Here is a 20,919-nt window from a genome sequence, read left to right as displayed (position 1 = left end):
CATGAGCTCAATGTTAATAAATCAACAATATGTATTAAATAAAGTATCTTTAAACAGAAACATGCATACAACAAGGTTATGTATTGATTGGTTGATAAAATGTTGTGACCGGAGGCTCACAGGAACCTAACTCAATGTTTCCCCCAGGAGCAATGGCTCAGTGTCGGCTAATCCTGTGTTCACAGCAACTATATAGCGCATAACCACTGTAAATAACGAGAACTTGCTGTACATTCAACACAGCAACGTCTATGTCTCTGTTCGAATACCAACAGCATCCTAGAAAACTCAGCATCAGCTCTAGACAGAGCCCAGACCCATGCTACTCCCATAGAACAGCTTCCCTCCCAGTCCCACCTGGGTTGCTTCAGGAGGGAGCCTGATCTAAGACAACAGCGTTAGCCAGAGCCAAACTATTCTTTGCCCTGTGTTTCCCACAGCTTATCTGAAACACAGGCTCTTTATTCCTTGCCCAGTCCTAGTCCAGAACTCAGGTATCCTTCCTCTGACGTTGACAGGGAGTGCCTGATAGACATGGAGACAGATTCTGGAGGAGAACACCAAGGTAAGGAGGCAAATGATGGCCTTACGCTGACTCAAGCCTAGTCCCTCCCACTGTGGCAACCTTCTCACTAAAAATCAGAGCCAGAGAAATGGAGCAAAGGCCAATGGAGGTAGCCAAATGCACACTCTGCTGTAAGATGAGCCAGAGGGAGCATCAAGAACTCTATGAGCTACAAAGAGTGTGTCCCAAGTACAGAAAGCTCAATATGTGGAGGAACAAAACCAGAACGTGCCTCTTCCTAGGCCTATCCTGGGACCCACTGAGACATGAAGAGAACCCACTGGCAGGAAGCCTGGGGGCAGGGACCATGAACCTATAGCCTCCCAGAACCTCTGCATTCCTGTCTGTAAGGTGAGGCCTCGACCTAGCTGATCACTTCTGTCCTTCCTGCTCTCAGGTAGACACTGGTGTCCTCACTCTCCAGGAGCCTCTGCACTCTCTCCTGAAGCACTGGGTCATTTTCTGGGGAGCAGAAGCAGTGGGTGGGGTAGGGGTATGTACTGGCGTTGCTGGGCCCAGACTGAACCTGGGGACACAGCAAGGAGAACAGTGCTGGATGGAAGGCCAAGCCACAGAGGCTCCAAGAGCTGACAAAGGTCCTACCAGGGCTCAGCAGAAACACAAAGAGAGGGGCTAGAATCAACAGGAGGTGAGAGATGAGGAAGAACAGGTGCCCTGAGCTCTCTGGTCTGAGTGAGAGGTCTGAGGTGGGGAGGTAAGGGTTCCTAGCACTTGGGCCGTGATCCAGTTTTCAGAAAGTGCACACTTCGGGGCACTGGAGGGGCAGCTAAAGAGATGTTTCCATTCAAAAGTACTCACCGCCCTGCATTCCCTTCCCCTCTCATGGAGGCTTGGGTGGAGGTTCTGCTGACCTCAAGGGCTGCTGTCTGGACAGAGTCAGGTTATGTTTTCCAATTGCATAGGCCGGGTCTCCAGAGAAGACCAGCCTTATCTGTGTCTCCTGCCTCACTGGGAGCATCTCTCTCTACCCAGGATCCCACTGAACCCAGGTAAAGAAAAGAGGGAACCAGATTCAGACCACTAGCCCACCCTTCCCAGGGGACTCTAATTCCAGGGAACTCCTACCCAAGCTATTCTTCAAGTGTTGAGAAAAACAGGGAGGGTCTCTTAGAAAGTGGGAGGTTGGAAGGTGGTAAGTCACCCCAGAAGGATCCAGAACCCCAGCTACATGGCCTATTGCCACTCTGCCCTTCCCTCCCCAGAAGGGACAGCATTCTATCCCAGTACTTACACGTATCTGGCTTATGGCAGTTGTGTCCCTGGCGGAAGTACTGGGGGTTCTCAATGACTGGGATGCGGGTCATGCCAATGACCACTGTGTCAGGCCCGGCGTCCAGTGACGAGGGTGTGGTGATGCCATGGTTGATGTGGTGCAGTGGGCTGGCTGAGTCCTCCTCCCCACTGATGACAGCCACAGGACCTGCAAATACCAGGAAAGACACAAAACCCAGTAGAGTCACATCTGGCTAGTTCCCCACCCTGCCAACAGACTCCTTCACTAATTTTTTTCTCAGATTTTTTTCTTTATTAGCAAAGTCCTTTGGAAGAGAACTCTCCCAATATTCTAAATTTTGAATTCAGAGAACCACCCTCAAATTCTCCTTCTTGAGAATTACTCACCCCATCAAACCACAGAAATATCTGTAAAATAAAAGTGAATTCAAATAACCACATCATGAACTATTTTCACTTTCTCCCAGATCCAAATTAGTTCAAAATAATATGAGTTTTAAATAAGTCTCTTTGCTTATGTAGTGACAAAAGAACTTAGAAAATGACTTAGCAGTAGTTTTCACCCTGTCCCTTCCTCCTCTCGGGAGTTTTAAAAACTACCGATCCAGGTTCTACCTCCAAAGGCTCTGATTTAACTGATCTAAGGGTGTGAGCTGGGCATCAGGATGGGAAGAGCTCTCCAGGTGAGTCTCATGTACCAGGATCGAGGACCTCTGGGTAGGTGCTTAAAGATGCAGAGCCTTTCCAGCTGCACATCAGACTCCCAGGGGAGGGTCACGTAGCTTTTACTGGACTCGGCCATCCACCCTCCCTTGTCCACAGGGAGATAAGCCTAGTGTGGATCTGGAGATAACCTGAGCCAAGCTTCACAAATGATAGTCATTAAGCTGCATCACTATTAGCCTACAGCAGCTGGGCCAGCTGTCCTACTCTTAATGATCTATATCGCCCCAATGGCTTCAAAGAACATCATTTGTGTCTTCCCCAAACCCCAGCTTCACTCCAGCTTCTTTCGAACCCAAAAAAGAAACCCAGTGAATAAGGTTGTTCAAAAGCACAAAGTGACTAAGATAATTAACGTTGCGGTCTTGGTAGAAGACTGATTCTGCTTGGTGGCATGATCCTCCCATACATACAAATAAAACTCCTGTAAAGTGAATTAGCTGTGACTGTTTGTGGCTTCATACAACTGCCGTTTTAAATGGCTGCTTTGCTAGACACACAGTCCCCAGACAAAGTGCCTGCTGTGATTTGGCTTTGCAGCTTGAACAATATTTCCACAGCAGAAATCCATTACATCTTACTGAAGTTTATGGAGAGAATATTTCCCATCAAATAGTGAGGTGAGGCACCAATGAGGCAGAACTAAATGGGAGACCGGTAAATGCAAGCGGAGGACCCTGAATTCCACTCCATCAGCACAGACAGGCTTATTCCAACCCATGACAAATGTCCGGCTGTGCTTGGAGACTATGTGGAAAAAGTAGCAGTAAGTGGTTGCCCAAATACTCGCAGTAGTCACTTGCCTTTGCAAAAAGAAACTAGTTCCTGAAAACACCTTGCAAGCTTTTTGAAAAACCTTCATAGTGAATTCCAGTTAAATGGAAAAAACTAAGCACTGGTCTTTACATTCTTTCTCTCCTCAAACACCATTAAAATACAAAAAAAATCTGAAGATATTTGTGCACAGAGAGAAAGAGGAAGAAGCAGAAGAGGGGAGACAAGAAGAAATAAAATAGTTCAGTGACATTTTTGAATCTGAAAAGTCAAAGGAGGAAAGAGGCACAGAGAGGAAGAAGGCAACCAACAGAACTACAGAGGAAATATTTGCTGGAAGTCAGTTCTGCCCAGTACTTAAAGGGACACGATAATCTGGAGTGAGGCTCACGGCTGGAACAAGCCAGCCAGGCCATCACCTCACTGCCATCCTGCAGGAGTCCAGTGGTTTACCCAGAAAAATGGAACCCATAGGGCTCAGGGGAGGGGTGGGGTGAAGCATGACCTAGGCCCCTTTTTCCTTATCCTAGAACGGAAACCAGGCACAACTCGGCCTCCCCATCACCCCAGTCTCGTTTCATGCCACTACACAGCCTGAAATTAGAGAAAGCTTCTCTGAAGAAAATCTATCAAAAAATATTTCTCGATATCGACATGTTGGGATCTCCCAATGGAAAGTCAAGTTCACTCTGTGATCATGCCACAAAGAAGCCTGCCATTTGGCAAGCCCCAATTTCTACCAGAAGCAGAAGACTTTTTTTTAATTACTAATATCCTCAGAGAGGTGAACAAAGACTGCATCTGCAAAGCAAGATAATGCTTAAAACGTGAACAATTAGAGGGTAGGAAAGAATCCTTGGGACTTAGGATCATCAAAATTTAAAAGTTGAATAACAGTGGAAGATAAAGTCAAGTAAATCGTCCACAAAATTAAACAGAAAGGAAAGAGGTGGTAAACAGAAAAAAATAAAAATACAGGTTTGACACAGAGATTCAACATTTGATTAAAAGAAATTCCAGAGAAAGAAAAAGACAGCGAGAGAGAATATGAATATGAATAGAAAATATGGAAAGGAAAATAAAAAACTTACAGAAATTTCCACCAAATTACCTACCGAGTTTCCAGGGCAATTAACACAAGTGCTTCTGTATGCAAGTGCACACACATATACATTAAGGCACAAAATCACAAAAAGCCAGAGTCCTGGGAACGAAGAGAAGATGCTAAGAGCTTCCAGGAGGGAGGGCTAGGTCACATTTACAAAAGAAAGGGAATCAGAAAAACAATGGAATTCTCTATAACAACATTACTGCTGTCACTGTGCTGAGCAATTTTTTAAAGTTTAGTTTTAAAGGACAAATTTTCAACCTGAAATTCCACACCTAAAACAAAAATATTAATCTACTATAAGAGCAAAAAAAAAGATATTTGCAAATATGTAAAAATTTACCTCACTTTGTCCCCTTTCCTAGAAAGCATCAGGAGGAGGGGCTTCAGCAAAACAACGAAGCAAACAAGGAAAAGAGGAAGCTGGGGATCCAATATCATAGAGCAGCCATCTCTGCCCACAGGGTTGTAGGAAGGATGTGTCCAGAGGGAGGGATTAAGGAATACAATGATAAAGGCAGGATCCACACCCAAGCTGTCTCACTCCAAAGCTCATGGCTTTCAATACAACCTCAGACTTTACCAAAATTGTAGACCTAAACCATGCGCTGCAAGAAGACAAAGAGACCAAACAACATAAGTCACCCCCTCATCCCTTTCTGTCCTCAGTATGGCAGGATATGAGTTGTTATAGTGACATGGAAGAGGGACACAGAATTGGGAGTCTGGAGAAGATGTAACATCTGAACTTAAACCTTTTGTGAAAGGCTGTTTCTTTGACTCTGTGCTCACATAGTCCGTGGACAACAAAATGTTCCAAGAGTTGTGATCTAAAATAGTCTCCACTGTCTCTATATTATTCTAAGATTTGAAAAGGCCAGAGTAGAAGTCATACACGGAAGGGTCCGACCACAAAATCTCAAGCCATGGGAAAAATGAGGTCGCTCGGGAAGTCTTCATAGTCATAAAAGAATAAAGTCAGACATCAGAGCCCTGGGGAGCCCCAATACTTAAAATGTGGGCATTGGAAGGGAAGCAAGGAAAAGGAGAAGAAATGGCCAGAAAAGTAGAAGGGAACCAGAAAAGGGTATTGTCTTAGAAGTCAAAGGAGGAGAATTTTTAGAAGTTCAAGAAACTCATATACTGAGGACAAATAGGTTGAAGAATGAAAATAGACCACTGTATTTGAAAATGTGGAGGTGACCTTAATGAGAGCAGTCTTCATAGAATGGTAAAGGAAAAGTCAAATTACAGTGAATTGAGGAGTTAGTTGGATAAATCATGATCATTGCAATAATTATTATTATTGAGTGCTTCCTACGTAACAGGCTCTATAAGTGTAGCTTATTTAATTTTATAATGCTTCTGTGACATTGGTACTATTATTTTACCCATTTCAAAAAGAGGTATTGGAGCATAAAGTAATGACCTGCCTAAGGATTCGCACCTAGCAAAGAAGTGGTGATGCTGGATTCAGACTCCCAGTCTGGCCCCAGCACCTGTGCTCACAACCGGAACTGCCTCCCTGAAAGTGAAGACTGTGGAGGTAAGTATTTGTTCAAAGGGACCTTTGACCAATTTTGGTATATCATCCTCCTCATGAGAAGTTGCCTTCAATTACAGGTCCCCAAGACCCTTTATAAAGATATTCCTCTTGACCCTTAAGAATTAGGACAGGAGGGAGTCACTTCATTAGACCCACCCAGATAGAGTACAGATAATCTATCACCTCCTCTTCTTGCCAGCATTGCTGAATGCTCTTATTAAACTGCATCCACATCAGAAAAGAGCATTGCTGTCAGACTGTTGACCCATCCCCCAGGGTCCTTATACTCACCTTTGCCCCTCTTTAAACTACATTCCTTCAAATATAACTCAATAAAGAGCACATACACACATCACTTTAAAGGATGTAGGGGAGACTCCTGCAGCTTGCCCCATCTACCTGTGTCTGGGTCTGGTAGTGCCTCTTAACAGAGCTATGACTGGCACTGGGGCAAAACAAGTTTTTCTTGGATAGGACAATTCTGGTGTTTAGCAACCCTGGACCTGGGCACGAAAACCCAGTCTCAGGTTCATCAATTGCAACAAATATACCACTTTGTGGGAGATGCTGATAGTGGAGGAGGCATGGATGGGGATACAGGGTGTATGGCAAATCTCTGCATCTTCACTCAATTTTGCTATGAACCTAAAACTGCTGTAAAAATGAAAGCTAATAAAACAAAAATTTACAAATAAATGTTTAAAAAGGCAATCTCCCCACAACACACACACACACACACACACACACACACACACACACACACACACACACACATTTTCAAATACCCCTTGGGGTGACGGAGCTGCCCCGGGTTGAAAACTACTAATAGAGACGCCAGCACTTTACTCAAGGAACCAATTTCTCTTTCCTTCTTCAGTCAGTTTCACACCACTTGTCTCAGGGGAAAACCCACAGACCTGTGGCCCTTCTGGGGAAGGAAGCATTTGTTCTCACCTTAATAACCACAGTGAAGATTGTTCTCACCTTAATAACCACAGTGAAGAATTTATTAAGATCCTGAAGAAGGGACAAGTAATGGGGGAAAAAACTCTCAGCTGTCTGAACAGCTTTCTTCTATTTTCTTGAAGCCGCCAAGGTCTAAGGCAGGTCAAAAGGAGTCAAGATTTGCTGTCTACTGAGCCCTCAGCATGTGTGCGAGTGCGTGAACACATACACACACACGCGCACACACACACTCACTCACAGAGCCTGCCTACTACCTGCTATCAACCTCTCTGCTGTCACTAATCTATTCCAAATTACACAATTACTTTGTTATGCAGCACTAATAAACAAAAAGAAAGAGAAACATTCTTATAATCTTTCTGGTAAGGTCAAGCATTTGAGAAAGACCCCCAAGGGAACATAACACTGCTCAGACACTCACATCACATAATTCTCTTCTAAAATTGGTGCTTTAAAAAAAAAAAATTGATCCATGGTGGGTTTCATTCTTCCAATCATACTGGAATAGAACCACTGGATAATCTGGGAAACCTGATGGTCCTGACAGGTGTTTTGCCCAGCAGGATGGTCTACACTGTCTGTCCAGAGTCTTCCCCTCCCATTCCTGCTCCCTCCATAGGGAAAAAATAAGGATGCAGAGTCAGGAATGGCTCAGATTTCCCTAACTGGTGATTGCAAGGAAGCACTCAGGTTCCCAGAGAAAGTAAAGGTCTCTGATGACAACAGGGAGGAGAGAACTTCACTGCAGTAGTGTGAGCTCCCACCCAAGGGGCTGACTTCCCCATCACAGGGGAGGGAGCTGGGACTGCAAGTCACCATTCTGCAAAAAGAGAGGGAAAAAGAGGTGGGTTGCATAAAATGAAAGAGGAAATAGCAGCAGCAGGTAGCACACACCAACACATAAATACTCTCTCCCTCTTTCAGGTCGGGGGAAGGTCTGCTTTGGGATCATTATCTCAAATGCCCTACCATTGTCTCTAAAATCCTCTTCTTTTTTTTTCTTTTTCTTTTCTGAGTTGGAGTCTCACTCTGTTGCCCAGGCTAGAGTGCAGTGACAGGCTCATGGCCACTGCTAAAATCCTCTTCTTTTGCATCAACTCTCTGGCTTACAGAACACTGACAATTCTCCGAGTTTTGGGCCCCAGTCACAGGCCCAACACTAGGGTATTTGCCCAGCCAATATATAGAGGTGGTTTTTCTCCAGATTCCAAAGAAATTACTCAGATCCTCAAGGATGCTGGGATCCTGTGGTTTTATAAGAAAAAGGAAAGGGATGGGGAAAATAAGCTGACATTTATTAGACACCTATTATATGCCATATATATTGCTGGATAATTTGTTCTTGTCTCATCTCATGCTCAAAAACCAATGTTACTCTCATTTGATTAACTAGAAAACTGATCCTCAAATATATTTAATTAGTTTTTCAAAAATCACCTAGCCAGGAAATAATGGAACCTATATGTGAAGCCATGTTTATTTGCCTCCAAAGTTCTTCCTCTTCCCACCAAACTGCCCATTTTCTCAACAGAATAGCTGACACCAAGTATTTTTCACAGAGCTTGGTGTGAACACAGGAGCCTATATAAAGAAGGTGAGACGTCAGCTCCCCTGTGACTGGGGCTAAATCAATGTATCTAGGGAAAGATTGCCAAATATTTTCAAGGTTGGACCAACCTATGTAAGATAACTTTGGGCAGACAAGTCCAACATTTATAGCTGAATTGTAAAATCCTGGCACCAGAATCCATACTTCCTCCTTTATCCTTGTACTTCCCTCCCAAGAGGGGTGGGGGTGGGGGCATCTCGCCTCCCAATTCATAAGACCCTCTTAGGAGTTGTGGTTATTATGACTGCTGTAGTACTGTAGTTTTCTGCACCCCTTAAAGTTAGACAGTACCCCCATCACTTTTTTTGGAATGAAAAGTGAGACATGAGGAAGCCTCACTCCTACATGGGATGCTTTAAAATCCAGTGTGCAATTTGTCACATTCCCTTTTCCCTGTGTTGGCATTTGGGAAAGCATGAGGCTGAACCCTGATCAACCTCAGTCCCTGAATGAGGCCAACTCAGAGCAAAGGGCTCCAGCTAACACCTGGTGCACCCTTGATGGCATGAGAAATGCAGCACTGTTGTTTTAAGCCATTGTGATTGGTGGAGTGCTATCAATCACATCTCCACATTTAACAACATGACTTCCATCTTTTCATTCACACATTTTCCATGCTTCACACCATCTTCAACAAATCTCTACAGTAGTGCCTCACGCAAAAGACAGCCTTGCCTTTCTCAATGATGCAATTCATATTAAAATGCCTCCTCCCACTTTCTGTCCCAAAGTTGAGCTCAAATCTTCAGTTCCATAAAGAGCCAGACCATGACCACCTAAATCTTACTTGAGAAGTTAAAGAAAGCAAGCCTGCATGAGTCTCATGCTTTTTTAATGTGTCAGAATGAAGCAAACAAGCCAACTTTGGATCAAGAAAATGATTTTTTAAAAACCTCAACCTTTTCCTACTGATAAAAGTCAAACATTGACATGTCCCTGGTGGGCAAAAGCTTCGCATCAACAAATCTAGGAGCAGGAACCCATAAAACGGAATAAGGGAAAGCACAACAAACACAATTAAAAATCCAGCCATGCTCAGAGAGGGATTCCATTTACTATCTCATAAAAGAAGCCTAGTCCTCAGAGGCAAAAAAAGAAATTCAATTTCTTAATTTTTATTGGCAGATATGGGACAGAGGCCAAGTGAACATGGGCTGTGACCAAGAGCAGAACTAGGGACTAGTCACCGCCTTCTATTCCTGGCCCACTCCTCTGTTTCCTCCCCTCGCTGCCTCCTCTGGCTTCCAGACAGACGTTACCCTCTGTGATCTCAGGGGCACACAGGGTCCTGTAGGCTGCACAGCAAGACATGTCCTCTTCACTTCTCTGCTCCTCTATCTGTATCACTTCCCAAAAGATAAGCTTTATTCTCTGCCTTGAATTCCCTCCCAGCCTCTTACAGGAACCAAAGACGTTGTTCATGCCTGGTAGCACTCATAGCTTGGAGATATCGCTTGGTGATTGAAAATGATCCTGCTCATCTGCCAGCCCGAGAACACACACTTAAGGAAAAGGAAGGCAGGACCCATTTCTGAAAACTTGGCTTCCCTCACCTCCCTTAATCATCATGACAACCCTGGGGGTAGATCCCATTATCCCCAGTGATGTAGTTGAGGAAATTGAAGCACAATGTTTCATAATTTGCCCAAGGTCACACAGTTAATAAATGGTAAACAGACCCACATCTATCTAACTGTAAAGTTTGGGCTCATTTCATTTACCATCCTTCCCAACCCTCCAGCATCATATTTCTGACAAAGAGACACGTCAACCACAGCTCCTTCCCACCCCCAATCTGTACACTGTTGAAGTTCATTTGTAAGAAAGTAGGCTTTATTTAGGAAAGAAGCCATGACATTTCTAGGATACTTCAGACCAACCACGGTACCAGGTTATAGCCGTCAGGAGCAACCAGAAGCTCATAGCAGCAGAATGACCAGCAGCAAGGGGCCTGAGAATGTGGAAACATGCAGCCTGGAGGGAAGCTAGATGTCATTAGACTTCTCCAAGGACTTAAAGACAGTATTTCAGATTATCCCAGGGATAAACAGGAAGCAAATAATCACCTTCCAACTGCATATATAAAATAGTTGGAATACAAAATGTCAGGTCATTTTGTCCAAGGCCTCATCAAGAGATTATAGTTCAAGTCTCAGCATTTCTAAATTCAGCTCTAGCCACTATACTATGACTAGCTAGTGTTACCCAAAATAGAGGTGTTTATTCTCCCTAAAGATTTATCCATAACTTTTCTCAAACTTGCTGCAGACTTTTGGAGATTGGAAGGAAACAGAGATCACGATGTACACGATACTGCCATATTAAATCTCAATATCTGCCCTTCACCCACTCTCTCATGTCTCTTTTAGCACTAACTAAACTATCTTGGATGAACTGATTTCAATATCAAGATCAAGAGAATAAGAGCCCAGATACTGGAGAGTTAAACCCAAATGCCTCTGATATACCTAGGTCACAAGTGGAAAATTTAATATCTAAAACATCACTGGATGACCTTGAGTGGTTTCAGCGTGAAGATCTTTTAAATTAAAGCAAGGCATGATGAGGTAAAAGAGATAAAGATGTTTGATGCCAAAAAGAAACTTCTAGAGAAACTCGGGGCCTCAGAAGCACTGGCTGATAGGAGACCTCCCAACTAGAAAAGTTACCCACAGTCGCATGGGTCTCCCACACTGCAACAGTGAATCCAAGGTATGTCTAAAGAAAAGCCTTTTCACAGTATTTCTGAGTATACATGGAGTGATGTCATGGCATATTTCCACCCCTAGAAAACTCAGAGTGATGGTCTTATGTAGCAGTCCCCAACCTTTTTGGCATCAGGGACTGGTTTCGTGGAAGACAATTTTTTCATGGATGAAGGAGGTGGGGGAAAGTGGTATGCAATCAAACCTCACTGCTAATCACTACCTCAGTTCCACCTCAGATCATCAGGCTTTAGATTCTCATAAGGAGCATGCAACCTAGGTTCCTTGGATGCACAGTTCATAATAGGGTTTATGCTCCTATGAGAATCTAATGTGCATCCACTGATCTGATGGAAAGCAGAGCTCAGGAGTGACTGGAAATATAGATGAAGCTTCACTCACTCGCCTGCTACTTACCTCCTGCTATGTGGCCCAGTTCCTAACAGACCATGGACCAGTACCAGTCGGTGGCCCGGGGGTTGAGGGCCCTTGCAATAAAACACAATAATAATAGCTAAGGTCTGCTGTCACTTGTTGACCTACACTGGATACTTCTTGGCACTGTCTTGAGCTCTATGTACTTATGACCTCATCCACTATTTACAGTGGCTCAGTGAAATGGGTCCTGGAATTAGAGTCAGAGCAGCTAAGTAGTCTGCCAAGGATCACACAGCTAGTAAGTGGCAGTGCCATGATGCCAACTGTAAGTGCAGGACGCCAGAGTCTATAGTCTCAATCTCACTCCTACCTGCCTTAGGGAGCATAATTATATAGCCCCAAATCATGAGATCTAGAATGAAAACATTTCTGAACTATAATGCCCCTAATCTAAGATGCTGAAACAAGGCCTGGATGTATAGTTGGAGAAACCACGAAAGTCCAATGCTTCCTCCTGGCCATTCTGAGATTGTAAACTTATTCCCAAACTGAAAATCTAGAGTACTCACACTCAGCCCTCGCTAGGCTTGACACAACTCCATCACTTCATGTCAGGTAAAATATATTTATCCCATTATAAGAAAATGTTTCCCAGGAAGACATGAGGCTTCCAAGAGCCTCAAGTGGGGAAGGTTCTAAAATTTAAAGACCATAGGACCTTTTAGAATGGAGGATCCCATGATTTGGTACATTAAAACCCATAGTCTAACAGCAGTGGAAACCCACAGACTATATGACACTTTATTGTTCACAAGGCCCTTTCCAATCCATGGAATTATTCAGTCACAATATCCCTAGGAGATAGGGACTACCTTCCCATTTCACGGGAAGGAAACTGAGGCTCAGAGTTGTTAAAGTGAACCGTCACGCAATCATGGGGAAGTCAGCTCTTCTGACTCCCAGTCCAGTGCTCTTTTGAGCTCACAGCAAATTTCCTCTAGAAAAATAAAGATTAGCTGGGCTCGGTGGCTCAGCCTGTAATACCGCGCCTTGGGAGGCCGAGGTGAGCGAATTGCCTGAGCCCGCGGGTTCGAGACCTACCTGGGCAACTTGGTGAGCCCTCATCTCTATAAATCAAAAAATTAGCCAGGTGTGGTAGCTCCAGCTACTTGGAAGGCTGAGGCGGAAGGATCACCGGAGCCCAGCAGGTCGAGGCTGCGGTGGCTGGGAGCAGCCACTGCACTCCAGTCTGGGCAACAGAGTGAGACTCCAACTCAAAAAATAATAATAATAAAGAAAAATAAAGATTGTCCATGCATCCCAATTCCCCATCTGGGAAGTACTATTCCAAGTAGCATTTCTGAGAGCTGTGAGGGCCCTCTACCAAATGGGGCTTTATGGAAGTATCATAAATATAGTTGTGAATCCCCTTCCTAGGCTTAGATACATAGAAGTGACTTGAAACTTGGGGGGCCAACATACATGACAGGAAAGGCATAATAAGATCATACAAAAGGGAAGTGCCTCATCAAAGGCTGTGCAAGGCCAAAGCCAGGCCTATGAACATCCAATGAAACTATTTCACAGATGAAGATTCTTGTGATTGTTACTGGAGGAGACAATAGGTCTGTCAAGGTGTGTTGGGATTCTCTGTAGTCTTTGGATTAGCAACTAGAGTTCTTTGTTGGTACCCACAGAGTTCAACAAGCCCAGAAGGTGCTTCTGCTGAAGACTATGTGTGCCCTGAACCATGCACCCTCTCACTGCAGCACCACAGGCCCTGCCTTTGCAGGAATGTTGGACTATCACAGGTGCTTCCTGGTCTCTCTGTGGCATCTTGCTTACTGCTCATTGGATCAAGTGATGGGACCTGCCCATCTTGGTTGGCACATCTTCTGGGCCCAGCTGTCAGTTGAGGTACAATATTTTCTCCAACCAGGTCTCAGGACCTATAATGAGCCTGGTACCCTAAGTCTATGGCAAGGATATCTTGTGAACAAGTCACAGAATTTTACTTTTGAAAATGATGCTATTAGCCAGTGTTATGATTTTCATCATCAGAAACATGCTTACATGCTTCTTTAGAAAACTAGGAGGAAATCATATCTGCATTTGACCCTGTGCTGTTGCTGGATCGTCCTGAGGTCAACTCTGGCCCATCTTCTTGCTTATCCCAATTCAAGCTTCCCAACTGGTCCTAAAAGTCTCTAGATCACAATTCTCTCAAAGACAAGAACTCTATCCTGTATATCTTTGAGTTTCTTTGAGTCCCTAGTAAAGTGTCTGTAAGAGAGCAAGCAATTAAAATATACATGTTACCCAAGTGCTATTCCAAATATCAGAAAGCCCTGTCTCTCCAAAGGTATTAGTCTCCTAGGATCACCATAACAAACAATTACAAACTACATGACTTAAAATAATATAAATGTGTTGTCTACAGTTCTGGAAGCTGGTTGTCTGAAATCAAGGCACCGGTAGAGTCATGGTCCCCAAGACTCTGGATAGAATCCTTCCTTGCCCCCACCCGACACCAGCATCTGTTGGTGGCTGGCAATCTGAGGCATTCCTTGGCTTGTAGATGCATCACTCCAACCTCTGCCATCACATGGCCCTCCCCTCTCATCACATAGAGTTTTCCTCTCCATATGTGTCCATTTCTGTCTCTTCTCTCTTTATAAGACCACCAGTCAAATTAGGTTAAAGGCCCATCCCAGTCCTGTATCACCTCATCTTAACTTACATCTTAATTCTATGCAAAAACTATTTCCAAATAAGGTCACATGAACAGGTACTAGGGATTAAGATTCCAACATATCTTTGTTCAGGACACAATTCAACCCCAACACCACATCTTTCATCTGTCTAACTCTCAGCACTCAGGACTGAATGGCAGTGATAGACATGGGATGAAACAGCTCTATGAGGATGGTTATAAAGGTGAAGGAAGCTCAGTTTCTGAAGGAGTTTGGAATTCATTCTACTGGCATCTCATCTTCCAAGAGTGACTTCTCATGACTGTAGCAATACGTCCACTCCAGAATCCTTGAAAGTGATTCATGCCACACCTTTCATATCAGCCCTTCCTGCCCATATATTCACCAAATACTATCTCGAGGGCTGGGCCCTGAGCTAGGAACTAGGGAGGGGGAGGAAGAAGACACAATCCCAGCCCTGAAGAGGTCCTCAGGTCTACAGGCAGGACACACAAATAAATCAAGAGAAAGGACACAAAAGATGAAGACCTTGTTACAGATGTGCCTGGGCAGTAAGGCAGCACCTGAGAGATACTCAGCCAGGGGAGGAGACAGAAAGGCAGCCCAGAGAAGGATCTCCCCCCGCAGCCTGGCAAAAACTCTTGCCTTGACCACCTGTCCATACCCTTAATTCCTGGAAAACAGTCCTTGCCCCACCCAGAGGACTAGCCTAGCCTCCTGCCCTGCAGATCCTATCTCTGCTTCCACAGTGACTGTCACCTTCAAGGCACCTTGAACCTTGGCTGCTGCCCCTTCTCCCCATACACCTGGACAGCAGTTGAGCAAGGGCCCCGGCGGCCTCTATTAATCTCTTGGCTCAGCCATCCCTTTCACAGACATGCCATAAAAATGATTTAAGCATTTCATTCAAACAGCGCTGCAGCAGGAATGGCGAGGGCACGAGGGTCTATTGATTTCCAGCATGTGAAGGTATAAACACAACACCAAAATCAATCGAAATAACACCGTATCAGCTCTGTGATCTCTTCCCTCATACAGCACACTTTATATACTGTGGTACCTGCTCCTCTTCACACACCTGCAGTGGTTCCACGAGCCAGGCTGACACCCAGGAGGCCATGTTCTCTAAGAAACCCCTCTAGTCACATGGGGCAAGGGAATGATGTTCTGTGCATGTCCACCAGCAGAACCTCATAAAGTGTCAAAAATCCTGTGTGTGTGTTCACACAGAAGTGCCCCTAAGCAAGAATGTATAAGAACTCACACATAAACTAATGCCAGTTGGTTACTGATTAGGCAGGTAAGGATATTACCAGTCTGTGTTTCTTTACAATTTCATTCCTTCCTCCATCTCTCCAGACAAAATACTTCCATGGGTAACAAATATGATAAACTTATGTATCACAAACTCAATAATATTGAACACCCAAACTAAATACTCCCCCAAAGGGGTGATGGAGTGGATGGGGGCAGGGGAAGCTTTTATAACAGCATGTTAGCCATGCTACCAAGAGGGGAAAAAAATCCAAAGATCTAAGCTGAAAACGCATATTCTTCTTCAATTTTGTGACTTCTTGCAATCACCTTTATGGTGTTATTCTTGTACTGACTTCGAGATCTGGTTATATTAAACCGGCCATTTCATAAAAACCTCTCACCTTCACGGTACCTTCTCATCAAAAGCCTGTTTTCCCATGCATTCATTAATCTAAAAGAGGTTCAGGTAAGAAATTAAACCCAGCCAAAAAGGGAGTATCTCCTCGTTCAGTTCAGATATGGCTGTTTAAAGGAGGGTGACTACACATCCTGATTTGCACAGGCAGTCTTTGTTTATACCTGTTGTTCCAGTATAATTATTACTTATATAATATTAATTATTAATAGTATTAATTATATCATTATTAGACTACGTTATTAATAGTGCCCTCTTTGCTTTGGATAATAAATGTTATAGTCTCTCTAATAAGAAGTAGCTTAGGCCTCCTGTGTGCGGGAGTGGAGGGTAAAGAAAAGATAGTCATGGGTAGAATCAATTGCTGTTTTGGACTCTAGACACTAGGAGTAATGTCCCAACTAAAGTTGTGAACCACTCTAGCCAGCATGTATCCATGCTAATCCTCTAAACTCCCTTTGAAGCAGGCTATGGAGGTGCCTGGCATGCATTTTTAGAATATCCAAAGGACATTGTCCTTCTTGGGCAGTCAATAAATGTCACCTGATGATGATGATGCAGCCATTGATTTTCCATTCCCTCTTCTCCCTCTGTTCCCTTCTCCCTCCCCCCTTCCTCAGGGTACGGGTCAATCAATCTTAGGCCATCCTGATCTACTTGGAAAGCTTAACTGCCATGAAGCTAAACCACTTGTCCTCTGGCTCCAATCTCTTAGAGAAATTAGTGCCAATGGAAGTGTCAGTATCAATTTCATAATGTTATTGGATGAAGGCAAGGCTGGGCCAAATCCCATATTCCTGACGGGCTATCAAAGTGATGAGGATTATGGGTAAGGAGACAGACAGCTCTGACAGGAGAGGCAATGACTCAAGAGCAATTAGACTGACAAGACTATCTTTAAGCCCCATCGCTTAATGCTGACACCAGTATGTTCCCCACAGAGATTTAGAATATGGGATGCAGGTTTTTCCTGGTATCTCCAGGGGTAACTGGAGAATCTGGAGGTTTGAAAAGCAGCCTTTAACCCTACACTTCTCCCAAGAGGATCTGAACAAGGCTCTAATGCAACAGAAGGATTTCACTCTCATGATGGGAAGACTGCATATCTGGCCCCTCCTTTTCCTTTTCCTTCTTTTTCCTGCCTTCTAAAGAAAATGTCAAGATAAAATGTAGGCTACGTATTTACATTTAATCCCTTTGCAGAGTTAAGGGAAGGCTTGGGATTATTAAAATGGAAATCAAGATCTTGTAAAAGTCAAACTATCCTAGCAGGAAAGGAGATTTATCCTGGAAGGTAAGAGCAACAGATGGATGTCACAAGGGTCTTGAATTCTAACCCAAGTTCTTATCCCAGCATTGCTGTCAGTACAACTGTGCACAATCAGGAACATGTCACTTTATATCTTTGGGGCTTCAAATGCCTAGTGTAAGGTCAACCATAACCTCCCGCTATCCTATGACACTAAAAAAGTGAAATGCCAGCAGTGTCAAGGGCAACAGAGGGATCAGAGGAGGAGATTTTTAAGACCTGACAAGGTGTGTAGAAATTGCTTTTCTTCTTTGTGTGATAGAAGCAACCCTGGAGCTGAGAACGCAATGCATGACAGCTGGAGAGAGAGCAAAGTGTGTCTTGTCTCTTGCTCAAATGGACCGCTTGCAAGAGGCATGGAAGTGACGCTTAAGCTACTTCTATAGTGTGTCTAGTCTATTTTAAGTCCTCTAGTTTGACAGTTTATTTCTTCTAGTTCTCATGAGTTTATGTTCGCAGGGCAGTAGGCATAATTTTAAGCCTGTGAAGTTACAGCTATTTAAGCAGGTTTGCTTTATTATTTTTTAATTGCTTAACAATATTGTTTGTTGGTATTCTATTAAAAACCCCACAGTGTTTCATAATGGAATGGAAATTAAAACTCATGTTATCCGGCTACTAGGAAGGCTGAGGCGGAAGGATCGCCAGAGCCCAACAGGTCGAGGCTGCAGTGGTCGGGAGCGGCCACCGCACTCCAGTCTGGGCGACAGAGTGAGACTCCAACTCAAAAAAAAAAAACAAAAAAAAAAACTCATGTTATTTTAAAGTGTTCACTTCATAATACATTGTGTGTGTGTGTGTGTGTGTGTGTGTGTGTGTGTGAATGTGTACGCACGCACTTTTGGGGTTAGCTAACACCAATATTAGTTAGCTGATCTTGACATTGACCACGTAGTTAAGCTAAGCAACATGATATATAGAAAAGATCAGGATGTAGCAAGCCTCATCTGGATAATGTCAACCCTGGCCAAGAGACTGTTGTCAATAGTATCTGAAACTGCTGACTTCCTAAACACACTCAGAACATTGGCCTAATATACAAATATGTGAGTCAGGGGACTCCTCCCAAGGTGCCTTTAAATAGCAGGACCTTTAAAGACACTGTAGTGCAGCTAAGGGTATTTAAAATTATTAACCAACTGAAAAAGAGATTGGAGGTAGAGAAACTTTAAGTGTTAGAAGTTCCGGCTAATCAAAGATGGTTCAGAATCTATGATGAAGCATTTCTGGAACTACTGGAGAAAGCTATAGGAAAGCACTAGACAGTGAACAAGTCTTGGTAGACACACACATGACATTGTTCTTCTTGTGCTCAAAGATGCAAATGTGATGTACTTCATACTCAACAATTTGGAAAAGTATCTACTGGAAAACCTTGAATAGGTTATCAATTATTTCATATAATAGTATCCTTGTTGAAGGCAGAAGGCCTTCATTAAATCAACAGTTTTCCCCAGAATTTTTTTTAATGCAGTTAAGCATGATGAACATAAACAGGAGGACTTTCACAGAGAAGTAAAGAAAATATCAGTGTAGTTTTAGGGTCTTTATTCATTGCCCTTCCCTATTGTTGGTACGAATGCAAAGATACGTGTCCCAGACCATAGAGGGAAAACTGGACTTTCACAGGTAGGAAGAACTCATGGATCCCCAAAAAGATGTTTCTCAAAGTCACTACATTGCAATCCTTAAGCCAGCAAGTGATATTTATGTTTTAAATGTCTGACTTCTAATGGGTCGGGTTATCATTCCCATGTTGGCCTGAATTGACAGAATATTTATATATGAAATGTTTTCCACTTCAGATATTAGACATGTCTTTTCCAAGTTTAGCTAGGAAGATTGAGTGATAAATATATATGTGTATATATGTGTGTGTGTACAGAAAAGTGTAGTACACACACATACACACACACACACACGCACATAAACTAGATGCTATTTATGGAAAATTCCCTATACTCTAGGCACTGGGCTATGCTTTCCCTTATTTTCTCATTTACTAAGACTACTATTTGATGAGTATGTATTATGGCCAAGAATTACCCAAAACTATGCATAAATATTGCTTCATTTAACTCTCACAGCCTTGCAATAATCATTTTCATTTCACAGACAAAGAAACAGAAGTTCAGAACTCTTTTATTTACCTGTCCACTCTTCCTCAGCTAATTGATGGTGAAACTGGAATTCTAAACCAAGACCATGTCATCCCAAGGCCTGTACTTGCCCTACAATATACTGCCTGCCACAAATTAACAATTTAAGTCAACTTAAAAAACACTATGAAGACGGAGAATATTTGATATATTCTTTGGGTCGGTGGCAGAATTTACATCAAATTCATTCTCGAATATTATTTAGGTGTGTCCTGGTTCATAGACATGTACAGTTTAAGCTTGGCACTGGAAGCCATCCTCATTCAATTATCTCACCAATCATATCTCCCACTAGTAATTGAGCAAAAGTACATGTTTGTTGATGCCTAAATACAAGGTCTACATTGCCACCTCTGTCACAACTGTACTCTAGCCCAAGATACCACTCTGATACCTACAGCCCCCTTACCCAACCTTATACTTCCAAGGAACCAGCTCAATTTCCATGACTCCCTTAAAGTATCTCTTGAACCTACCTCTTCTTTTTCCTTCTCCTTATACCACCCACCCAGTCACTTCCTTCTCTAAATTCTTGCAGCACTTCTGAAGACCAGTCACTTCTCCTGTCTCTTGTTATTGATTCTATGCAACCCAAAAATAAGGTTTGCAAAGGAAGGGGTTTGTTCTGATTCTGAATATACTTTTATTCCCCTTGTCTAGGGCAAGACAACAGGCTTATCACAATGCATGACATGTCTAAGCCACAAGCATATTTCCACTGCTCTGTTGACTACTAAGATCTTGGTCATGACACCTAATGCTCTAAGTATTTGTTTTTTTCATCTATAAGTAGGGTTCATAATAGTAACTACCTCATCAGGCTATTGTTAGGGCTGAATAAAATATTTATGGAAAGCACTTGGCAAAGTATAAGTGCTCAATAAATGTTAACTAACAATAATCCTAATACAGGAAAATAGCAGTTAGCTAAATTAAGAATTTTGCTGTTGATACTTTTAACCCTCATGATAATTATTGATTTAAATGACTGCTTCTTGTTTTAATATAGCCACTAATGACAACATTTGTATTTTCTGAGGTCTTCCATTCCACGCTACGGGATCAGAGTTAGCCAATGCCTCTCATCTCTGATCAAAGAAAAAGGATTTAATGATGCAAATAAGAAGAGCTTTATAAGAGGTAGAAAGAAAAGCCTTAACTCACAGATTGACTCACTCTTGTTGGCTTTCATGGACACTAGCCTGACTCTTCACCTATCCAGGTATTTAGTAGGGACTCAATAAATGTTAAAGGACAGCACTGTTGACTATGCCAGATGGACACGGTTTCCTAACTTCCATACATAAAGGAGAAATGCAGAATCAGTTATGTCATAAATATTCCCAGATGTCCATCTGAAAGAGCTTCAAGAACAGAACAGGAAGTACCCAGCACTCAACACATGCATCCTCATCTCCATCATGTCCTAGACAAAGG

The 20,919-nt window shown here is 43.1% G+C and overlaps 1 protein-coding gene across 4 annotated transcripts in view; it reads right to left on the bottom strand.

Moving 5' to 3' along the window:
• Window positions 1-20,919, bottom strand: part of NTRK3 (neurotrophic receptor tyrosine kinase 3) — a 206,556-nt gene that overhangs the window by 54,497 nt on the left and 131,140 nt on the right. For 3 of the 4 annotated variants that reach the window (XM_021709859.1, XM_008052795.1, XM_021709860.1), the window contains one exon: window positions 1,818-2,006. In XM_021709859.1, coding sequence (XP_021565534.1) covers window positions 1,818-2,006 — 189 coding nt within the window. Of the gene's footprint in view, window positions 1-882; window positions 1,028-1,817; window positions 2,007-20,919 lie in introns of those variants that run through there. The other variant, XM_021709861.1, reaches the window with a different exon arrangement.

The sequence above is a fragment of the Carlito syrichta genome, unplaced genomic scaffold, assembly GCF_000164805.1.
Source record: "Carlito syrichta isolate Samal-C Ts95f unplaced genomic scaffold, Tarsius_syrichta-2.0.1 Scaffold287514, whole genome shotgun sequence".
NCBI classification, from domain to species: Eukaryota; Metazoa; Chordata; class Mammalia; order Primates; family Tarsiidae; genus Carlito; species Carlito syrichta.
Note: the sequence above shows the minus strand (reverse complement) of the source record. Positions and strands in the feature narration are given on the sequence as shown.